This window comes from Agrilus planipennis, unplaced genomic scaffold (genome assembly GCF_000699045.2).
Source record: "Agrilus planipennis isolate EAB-ADULT unplaced genomic scaffold, Apla_2.0 scaffold8, whole genome shotgun sequence".
NCBI classification, from domain to species: Eukaryota; Metazoa; Arthropoda; class Insecta; order Coleoptera; family Buprestidae; genus Agrilus; species Agrilus planipennis.
The window spans coordinates 3,301,517-3,312,948 of NW_020442461.1; the positions used below are offsets into that span (position 1 = coordinate 3,301,517).

General features: G+C 34.8%; 1 protein-coding gene across 3 annotated transcripts in view; it reads left to right on the forward strand.

Moving 5' to 3' along the window:
• LOC108734038 (pyrokinin-1 receptor) overlaps positions 1 to 8,279 on the forward strand; it is a 108,590-nt gene extending 100,311 nt beyond the window's left edge. For 2 of the 3 annotated variants that reach the window (XM_018465422.2, XM_018465425.2), the window contains exon 4: positions 7,293 to 8,279. In XM_018465422.2, the coding sequence (XP_018320924.1) occupies positions 7,293 to 7,850 (558 nt within the window). In that variant the 3' untranslated portion in view covers positions 7,851 to 8,279. The remainder of the gene's footprint in view (positions 1 to 7,292) is intronic. The other variant, XM_018465424.1, reaches the window with a different exon arrangement.
• Positions 8,280 to 11,432: the final 3,153 nt, after the last annotated feature.

Below are 11,432 nucleotides of genomic sequence, written 5' to 3' on the forward strand. Positions count from 1 at the left end.
GTTCACCGATAATTAACCTTTTGTTCTGGTCAGGTACAGCGCGATCCAAATGTTAACTCAACATGTATCAAGTTCGTGAACTACGCCAGTGCTTCGACCACGCAAAACCTTTGACTCAGAAGAAAATATTTACTTATCTGGAAACCTTTTATCCTTAATTAATTTTCACATGATAAATGATAGAAATTTGTTAGAATTCCTTATTTCTAACCTCGAAAACTTTCTGGATTCCTGGCCGATGCAACGCCTTTTTCTACTTTTTCAGAAATATTGGAAAATAAATATAATAAGTTAACTCTAGTCACCTCATAAATTAAATTAATTATATGCTTCCAAAGGTACGGAAAGTTCTTCTCCCGCCTCTATTGCAACTGAACTGAGCGAGTGGGTTGCTTCATCATGACGAAAAGTTATTAAAGAGAAAAGTTCAAAGGTAATTTTAAAACAGAATTTTCTTTTCAACTCCCTACATCCCCATCGCACTCTGTTTTATTACTTACCGTTTCGTTTAATAGTGAAAATGCCAAAATGAATTATATCTATCACATAAAATAATATTTGCTTAATTAATATACTGAAGCGGCGGTTATTAAAATTTTAATAAGTTCTACAAAACAAAAATATAAGAAGCATTTTTTCATATTCTTCCTTTTTATTTTGGAACTAAGTTTGTTATTCCACGTTACGGCTAGGCGATAAGAACCTAACCTGTAATTTAGGACATCAACAGGAGCGAAGCCGCGGGTAAAACCTATTATGAAATTTTTTACACACATTGTTAGGGGTACAGAAAAGGACGTAGGGTACTTTTTATCCAGAAGAAAAGTACTGTTCAATTTATTTCTCCTACTCTCAGCGATCGTCTCTTCCTTTAAATACTCTTTAGTTTCCTTTCGGGAACCTTCTCGAAACGTCCGGAAAAGTTTCTTTTTCTTTGAACTGTGTAACTGCTTTCCCAGAACGCAGGTACGCCACACACATTTACAAATACGGCGCACATGAAGAAAGGCGCCCGCGGGTAGTCGGCGAATCGATAAGCCGCTCACACAGACGTATGTTCGATCGCACACAAACACGCTCGTGCTCGCTACAGTATCATGAAATTTTGTACACAAATTCTCAGAGATAAAGAAAAGGACGTAGGGTACTTTTTATCCAGAAGAAAAGTACTGTTAAATTTATTTCTCCTCCTATCGGCGATAGTCTCTTCTTTTAAATACTCTTTAGTTTCCTTTCGGGAACCTTCTCGAAACATCCGGAAAAGTTTCTTTTTCTTTGAACTGTGTAACTGCTTTCCCAGAACGCAGGTACGCCACACATATTTACAAATACGGCGCACATGAAGAAAGGCGCCCGCGGCTAGTTGGCGAATCGATAAACCGCTCACACAGGCGTGTGCCCGATCGCACACAAACACGCTCGTGCTCGCTACAGCATCATGAAATTTTGTACACAAATTCTAAAGGGTATAAAAAAGGACAGAGCGTACCTTTTATCTAGAAAAAATGACCAGAATCTACGAATATAACAACTACTTTAAATAGTATTAGAATCATTCCAAACCAGGTACCCGTAAAGCTAATCCTTACACTCAAGTGTAATTCCCGTAAAATTAAAATTTAAAACGTTTTAAGTTTTCAGCGGTTTTCTATGCACTAGTAACTTAAGCTCAAAAAAAAAATTTAATTATCATGAAAGGTAGTGTCCTCGGCTGGTTCATTATAAAAGCAAACAACACCACCATCCTCAACAGCCGAGAGGCGATACATTCTACCTGTCTCAATTCTCTTAAAAGCTGTAAGAACACCCTCAATAACGTAACTTAATTCCGAAAATTAATTTTGGGCTTTGTCGTGAAGCACCCCGATTTAATTTCTGATCATTCTTTTACCGCTGTAGATGAATTTGTACTTCTTCTTTTGTGTTACATAAACATTCACGACAGAGATGAAATTACTGGCTTCTTTTGAAAAAAATATGTATTTTATCCCACTTTAACGTATGGAAATAGGAATTGCCATAATTGAATGTTAATATTTCATCAGGAAACAATAAAATAACATAAAGAATAATAAACGCTTAGGGATAATGGTGCCACCCTTAATTATTATCATGTCCATTAGCTATCAAAACAATTGAGGACATAATAAAAGCAAATGTATTACGTTTTTTTTTAAGGTGGAGTATCTTTCTGGTAACGAATTTTTTCCTTAATAAAATAACCCGATGAAAGCCGTAGCAAATTTTCTAATTCACTCATGGTAATACAATTTTACAAATTACTTTAGAATGAAAAATGTAATTTAATGTTAAACACATTATACCTATCTATGTAAGAACAACTTGCCTAAAGGGTAAAGTTTGATACTCATGCTTTAGTAAACCCTCAAGATGATTATATCCTGGCGAATTATTCAAATTTCATGTACAGTACCTACATAGTCCTTCCGAAACTAAAGTTATACAAATTGAAGTCCTGGATCTGTGTGAAGCATACTTATCTCTTGGTAACTATCTACTACTGTTTTGCATAAACCTAATCCTTTTTCCTTTTCAAATATCTTCCGTCCTGCCGAGTATCAACGAATATGAATCTACACCGATAGCATAAAATACTAATTGGGTCTATCCAAATTTGCAGTATCAATTAAATCGTTTATTAAGAATAAAGACAATCAATTGAATACGCAAACCTTTGTTGTACGATTGCTACTAAATATGTAGCTTTAGTTCAAGCCTACAAAGTCTTATTAAAACGTTAGTTTTGAAATAAGAAACACAACTAAAGTCTGTCTACTTTAAAGTGGCTGTTGTAGCAATAAAACATTCAAGAGATTTATTCAGTCAAATGCTTGATATCCGCACTCTGAAAGAGGATGACAATGTTAAGGGACAATAAATCTTATCGTTGTAAATTTTAAGATATAATTGGTTCTGTTTGAATGGTGCTACACTTAATTGGCAATTCCAGTTGGGAGAAGACAAAGGCGGTCGCCTGCTGACAGTTTTATTATATTAGCCGCCATATTAAAATAGACACGCTATTGGGATCCGTCAAATGGGAGGAGCCTAAAAACATGGCGCCGATTAGGGAAAATTTGTCGTAGTTCCTATAGTGTACCGTGCAATTTCCAAGTTTTTAAATTACGATAAAATGATAAGTATTGACACAATATGTGATTGGGCTGACACAAAGCCTCGGAAAGGAAATTTCGTTGAAGGTGAGCGTGTTTTTAATGCCAATCACATTATAAAATTCGGAAATAACAAATCCGGAAGCTAGCCTTCAAATTCCGTCAAGTTTACTGCCTACTTTTTACAAACTTCGGATTTAAAAAGTGATTCACGTTATATAATTGGTGAGGTGATTCTGGGTGATTTAAGCAATATCATATCAATGACTTGCACGTGCAAAGCCGATTTAAGAGAACGTTGCAAACACATTATTGCAACTTTGTTGTATTGCAGCAGGTAGGTTCTTAACCTCAAAATACTTATATCGTATCATTAGAATTGTGTTAAATCAATTACACAGGAATAAATAATTTCTCACTTTATAATTTTAGTATGATTCTAGTTTTAAATATTAAGGTTATGGCTGATGGTAAATACTTGCTGAAATATAATCATGTGCATTAAAATGACGTGAACAAATTTTTATTCCGGAATTCACTTCTTTGATACCTACTGCTTTCATCCAAGCTTCTATTAGTTTACTTTTTTCTCTAATTTTCCGAATATATTTTTTACATATATAAAACGGTTAGTTTTTATTGGAAAGTAGTTAATGTAGGTGAAGAGTGAAGATCTATGTCTGAAGTGCTATTGCAGCTTTTCACTGAACATATTAACTTTTTATTTGATTTAACTTTAGAAGAAAACTTCGTCGACTCCATCATCAAAAAAATTTTTACTTTTTTAACGTGTTTTATTATTTTAATAAACAATTTTACAATTTGCATGCACAGTTCCTATGTAAATTTTTCCCTCATTCGAGTTATAAATTTTGCCACCAGATGGTGTATGCCCATTTGACGGATCCCAATAGGTAACAACTTTTAAATTGAAAAGAAAATCTATCGGAAAACAATACTGTCTTCGATATTTCACTAAAAATACACACACGCATATCTTGCTGTTGTGCAAACCACATTCGCGGTGGCAGTCTTTTGCAGAATTAATTTTTATACCTTATTGTTAGCGACATTCCAATTTGTAAATGTGATAGGCCTAATTTATTTTCTTCTTAAATTTACTTTTCCACTATAGTCAGATGCTGTGTGCTCTTCGAAAAGCCTATTATGTTTACATCATATATCATTCTGTTGGAGTTCGTTTACCGTAAAGCGGTTATTAAAATTCCCGTTTTTGCAGAATTTGCTGGTATAAGTACCTACCTATATAAATAAGGATTCCCTAGAATCAAAGCAAAAAACTTTGCTTCCTTAACAGTACAATATATAAAGAAATCATGTTGTCGTCGGACAGAATCTGATTGCGAATACAATAGAAATTGCTTATAAAAATTATTAATTTAATGAAGCCTTTTGCAGCGGAATTCGTATAAGTTAAAGTTGGTGTCTTATTTTAATTTAAAATTTAAGTATTTTTTTAGTAAGGTATATGTCAAAAATTTCCCCAGCGAGTACATGTTCCGTCTAATAAAAGAAATTAATAAGGTTTCTTCTTATATTACGCTATTGTGTAGTCCCTTTGGGATGAAAGAAGAGTGAGAAAAAATTAAATTATTTATTGGGAAATAATTTTGGCGTTTTATAAGCGATATTATGGGTGTATATAATGGCATTTTTATTTCCTTTTTCACAATTTCTTTATGAACGTTTATATTTATAGCGCTTATTGTATTGTGTAAATTTATTTTTTATTAACTTCTCAGTCTATGGGAACATATTTTGAAATTTTACGGTAAGTGTAGCACTACAACATAATTTGGAAAAGAAGTATGTTTGCGTGTGTTTGTAAATATATATCTGATTTAATTGGTTCTGATACAGCTCGATACTTTGAAATAAATCACATATTTGGGTTAGGTTAGGTTAGGCTAAAGTTATTCATGCAGACGTTAAAGGCAGACGTTTCCAACCTGTGGGGCGCGCCCCCCTAGGGGGGGCATGCAGCTGATTCCAAAATATTATTTTAGAATACAAACCAAAAAAGTCGAATAGGTGTCGAAAAAATGAATCAGCAAAGTAGGTATACGTAATCCACAATCCTCGCCGCGAATTTTTCGGGTACAAATGCTAAAACATCCATCTATTTTATGTATATTTTTACATAATATTGTATATTATTTTGTAGCCCATTAAATAAATTATAATATCAGTTGAGTATTTATGAAATTAGACTGTTAGAAAAATTAAGGGGGCGCAACAATTCTTTTTTAAAGGGGGGCGCAGGTACAAAAAGGTTGGAAACCACTGCCTTAAAGGTCATACAGGTGATGCGACACACTGAATTTCACATTTGGTAGGTACATGAACCTACGACTTGTGCAAACTCTTGCCATTTGCTGTAAAGTATGCAGATTATTTAATACTGTAATATACAAAATATATTCTGTCAATATGTTCATCCCTGTTAAACAAAATGCTACTTCAAAATTTAGCAAATTAGACCAATTCAGCAACATAATGCAGAGACCGCTGTGATGTTTATGATTGTTCTTGTTTGTTTCCTATTGTAAATAATAATACATTATTCTCCGTCTATCTCAGTTGGATAAAATACTAAAATTTACAAAATTGGCTGTTTATTAAGAGACAAGAGCTCGTGTACAGGCGAACGCCCTTCTTTGACTCTTCTCATTAGTAAAAGGTCAAAACAATAAAACAAATTTTGGATCGACTTCAAAACTCAAAAATAGATTGAAGATTCTCTAGTGGTAAATAAAGGGGGAAAACAAATAAAATAATTCGAAGTGCTCTGTATTCTGTCGAAACTGCCAGACGCGGATCGCGATGTCGATCTTTTTGGATCTCTTCAGCGCGTCGCAGGCAGCCCGACAGAACACAGACTAACTTTTACCTGCTGTCTTAACAGCCCGTTTGAGAAAATACCACAAATGGCGCAGTAAACGCCATCTGTAATACGATGCTACATGCCTATCACATTGAGGTTAGTTACGCCGGGATTCGTTTCAGCAAGTAGGTATCCATATATTTAAATGGACCTTGTTGGAGCATACGTAATCCTAAAATGTAGCATCGTACTACAGATGGCGTTTACTGCGCCATTTGTGGTATTTTCAGGGGAAAACAAGTTAAAGATTTTCATTAAAACTCGATTTCATATAGAGAAAAAAATTACAACTATGATAAAAGAAGTAACGTATTAATGGCATTTAAATATTCTTGCGATTTCGAAGAAGAACGAAAAGATATCTTTGCCAATAAAACTTTAAAAAGTTATACACTCCTTTCGTTAATACCAAGCGCCTACGCCTGCCTTAATGCCCATGGTCGTTATATTATACACATGATAAAGTTTCGTCTTTACAAAAGTTTCTGGATACATTTAGGAGCAGTTTAGCTTTAGCTGAAAAAAGGAAACGAGATCCTAATTTCGAAAGAAAAGTCGTTACTCCAGATTCAACTAGGTGAAAGGAATACAAGTTTGTTTACATACCCCCGAAAGTTTGACAAGTTTATTGGTCTTGATTATTACAAGCCCGAAAGGTAGTTTTTAGCGTTACCTCGTAGATAGGTACTAAAATCTGTTTCTTCTGTTTTTTTTTTCTTTAAACGTGATATCAGTGTTGCTCTACTCGTTTTTCTTTGCTAAATTTGTATGTGGTTGTATGAAACAACGCGTGTTGCACGATCGTGTGTGATAGCTGCAAATGAAATACGACAAATGCCGGACGTTTTTACGCGAATGAGTCAAACAAACGGTCTTTGAGTCAACTGGCAATAAGTACAGATATGAATAGATACTATTTATTAATACCAATTTTTACCAAATTTGTGTGGGGTTGTATAAAACAACGCATGTTTCAAACGCCAATGCAAAGCGCTGATGATTTGCACGGCCGTGTGTGATCGCTGCAAGTGAAGTATGTCAAATGCCGGACGTTTTAGCGCGAATGAGTCAGACAAACGGTCTTTAAGTCAACTGGCAATGAGTACTGATACGTGTAGATACTGTTTATTGCTACCTAAAATTGGAAAGGAAACTGCGGCGATGGAAATATTTAGGACAAAAAAAGACCCCAATTGTATTTCATTACAACAATTTTGAATACGTTTAGTTATTTTAGTTTTCTTTTGTTGCAGGCAACGCTCGTGCAAATTTGCAAAAAAGGTTCCCGTTCAAAAAGATCCGATTTCTACCTGTCCCTGGTCAAGTACCAGAAGTCATTTCGCGCAGACAGGCCGACAGACTGTACGGAAGTGCAGGATTTCCGGAGCAGCGGCCATTGCAACGACACCAAGATATTACCCCGGAACGAGAGTAACATTTCAACCTTGCCAAGGGAAAGTCGTTTCGATTCGAGCGAACCAAGCAACGTACCGCCAACACCTCAATCTGCCCTCATCCCGAACGGTTCCTTCAATCTCAGAAGGAAGCCCAGACACGTCCCCCACGATTTAAAACGGTACGGATACAGAACCAACTATCCAACGGATTTTAACACTGACAGACTTAAATACCGATTGTTTCACATCTTTCACAATAAAGCGGTCTATTTTAATCGGCAGGGGAGTATTGAAAGCACTACAAGTGCTACCAACACTATAAGTAATTCTAGTCTACAAGACGTCGATGATAGTGAATTTACAAGTTCTGATTTGGTGCGTTATATGGAACAGATTAACAGTGACTTGGCTTGAACTGATGATAGCACAATATTAATCAAACAAAAGTATTAATATCAGGTGCGTACACATTATTATTTATCGTAAACTTGTTATTTTATATCAAAGTCAAAGGAATTGTTATAAATATTAATGTGAAAATTAATTTAATTTTTATCCACTACAAATTTCCTCAAAAGCATGTTTCGTCGTTGTTTCTGCTGTCTCATCTCGCAGCCTAGTGGTTAAAGCATCGGTGCGTAAAGTCAAGGGTATCGTGTTCGAATCCCGGCGAGGGTGTGACAGCAGCGACAATTTTCCCATTGATTTGTCTTGTGTACGTGCCCGATTTATGTATAATGTTATATTAGACTTTCGCCATTTCACCGATTAGCTTGATGAACGTACCATGATGTGCATGTGTATCTTTATCAATATTAATGACTATTTTAATGTAAAAGTAAATGTACAATTTAATTTTAAAATAAATTACTGAAAATTATCGTTTTTAATTAAGTAAGGTCTCAAAAAAAAAACATCACGTATCATCACCCGACATATTTAACTTCTACATAGAAAATTAAATAAAATAAAACACAAAATTTCACATAAAAACGTTTAAAAAACATTGGCTTAGCCGTAGCGGGTTTAAGGGGTTGAAACTCCCACCGTCCCCCAATGACCAGGATATTTCTTTTTCATTTGGTTGCACCATGAGAAGTGTGACAAGCAATTGTTAAAAAAAATGTTGTTATCTCAACATTGGTAAACAAACGTTTCAGTACTGGATAGAAAATTAACATTTGAGGTTTTGAAAATTTTCTACTTAGTGCCTCCGTCTTTTTCAAATCCTTGCTACGCCACTGTCTGCAGAAGACGCGGACTTTCTAAGACATTTTTACATTACGAATGAAAATATACAACTTCAAACTATTACCCACTGGGGGTCGGGGGTGGATTTTAAGTGTATTTTGTTGCCCAATTTCTTCATGTCAAATATGTGGGAAGCTACAGTAGAATTTTCAGTATAAGATAAGTCAAATATTCCATAACTTTTTTGTTCAAATTTGTAAATCCCTTACCATAATCTTATTCCTTCTCTTCTCGTGCCCGTCTCATACAATTACGGTCATTGTACAGTAAAAGGGGAGCCCTTTGTAGAACGGCCGTCTTCAGAAAAGATTTATTCAATAACGAATGCAATATATGCTTCGAGTTTTTCCCTTTTTCAAGGCATAAAGAACCCCTTTTCCGGCATCGTCCTCTTTTTTTGTTTTGTTTACGACTATCCGACCGAATTTACGTTAATTCCTACCCTGGAATCCTTGTATTTATAGCGTTTTGCAAAAGTTCGACGGGCAATAAAGAATATATAACCCACTTTTCAAATGATATTGGAAAGAAATGTTCGGTTTGGTCGAACATTATTTACATATTTGTTCATTTACATATTGGTTCTATTCTAAAATTTTTTCACGGATTTGTTGCAAATTTATATGTTAATGAGTTAAAAAGATGGGATTTCGTGGCCTGTATTTGAGGATTAAAAGGAACTAGGACCAGGCAAAAATATATCGGACGCACACAAAGTAAAAAATTGTCTTCCATCAGCACGCCAGCATTCGCACTGCCCAAGCGATAGTACTCTTCCCCCTCGTAATCTCGCGTACCCATGCGCACGTCTACTAAAACGTCACACCGTTGGAGCTGCAAGGCGCACAGTTCCACTTTAATATTTTCGTATATATATTTATCTCTTTTTGAAACATCAAGTGGAGACAGGGGCTGCTGCAGTTCCACAGAGTCTGTACGCGAACTGATACTAATATCAAGATAGATAACAAGTAAGAAAATTGACTTTAACATAGGTAAGTGGTTTTTAAATTGTTAACAAAATGACGCGGCTTTTTAGAATGGACCTTGTATAAAAATTCGACTTCAGAGAACAATTTCTTGCTCCGATTGAATCAAATTAGGGCATTTTCAAAAGCTTTCTTTACTGAATTCGTAAGTTTTATTTGTTTTTCTAGATTTAAAAATAAAACAGGCTGAAAAAGAACTGTTACAGCAATGTAAACAAAGAAGTTGTCAAGGAATACTCCTTTAACCAAAAAGTACTTAAAAATTCTTTTTAAACATGAAACTTACCGTTTCTCTGGCGTGTAGAAATGATGTCCACCAACCTGAAAACAAAGATTTAGTGTAATTTAATTAATCTGTGCTCAAATTCTGCTTGTTGCATCTCTTTCTGTTGCACATTAATTGGTGTAATATGAAATATTATTCTAAAAATTCATTTCTGAATTTTGCCCACTACAAACTACCTCAAATTAATGAGGGAAAAATTGTTGCTGTTATCACACCCCCGTCGGGAATCGAACCCGGGATCTTTGGCGTAATTGGTGTAATGTTATTCCTTTTTCTTTGTTAGTGTCCGCTGCAATTGCTACTTAGCATCTCTCTTCTCTATTTACAATATTCCCTATATGACGTCTGTCGTGCGAGAAAGTAGGCGCTGTTATCACCAACCGTTCTAGTCTAGGTAGTAAGTTGACAGAAGAAACTAAACGTAGCAGTTTTATTGTGAACTATGCCAATTTTAAACGTCTCAACTATAGCTACATATATATTTAGTTGTGTGTGTTTGTAAACAATACTTTGCGTTTGGTAGACACAAGAATAACTAAGGTTTGTAAATAACACCGTGACGAGTTTGTTGCCACTACCTTGGAGAATATTTTCTTGTAAGACGTAAGGTTATTATCCCCATCTTAATGCCCTTTTATTGAATATGCTGAATACTGTTTGATGTGAAACCAATATCGCTAAATGGACTACATCACTTTCTTTATTCACATTTACAGCTTTTGCCGCTTTCTTTTTGTACGGGCGCCAAGTTGGCGTAGTTAAGAACACGGCAATAAATATGACCCCACGGGGTTAATTAATTCTTTTTCTATCGGATCATGTTGATGACAATGTGTCAACTAGTTTTCTTTTATCCGAAAAGAAAAAGGATTATATATGTATATATATATATATATATATATCCACTACACCTTTGAACCTGCTTACAATCGTCATAAAATTCTATAATGTGTTTTCGTCAGTAAATAAATTTTTTCAATATCAATTGTACAATTTCCACAAGAACAAAACTCATGTTGCAATACAAGTTTGACCAGTTTTTAATGAAAATTCATTGATTTTGATAGCACAAACCCATACTAATGTTTGACTCATTTACCAGTCATGGAAAACTTCAACCTCCCTCTAATATATTTACTGTTTTATTATTTGGGTCTTGTATAGGGTAAAAGTCAATATTTTCTATTAAACGACAACAATATAAAATGAAAAATCTGATAGGTAGGTACGTGCTAATAAAAATGATTCAATAAGTTTTTAATCTGTCGCTAAATGGATAAAATTTACAACCGAAATTGTGTTTCTTTGTTAGAATGGTTTTGAAACACGAATTACTGTTGAATATCATCATCATCATAAGGTCATCAGTCCTAAGACTGGTTGGACACGTACCTCCACTCTTTCCTATTCTGAGCTAAACTTCGCATTTCCCTAAAACTAGAACAGCCCACATCCTTAACTATTTGCGAA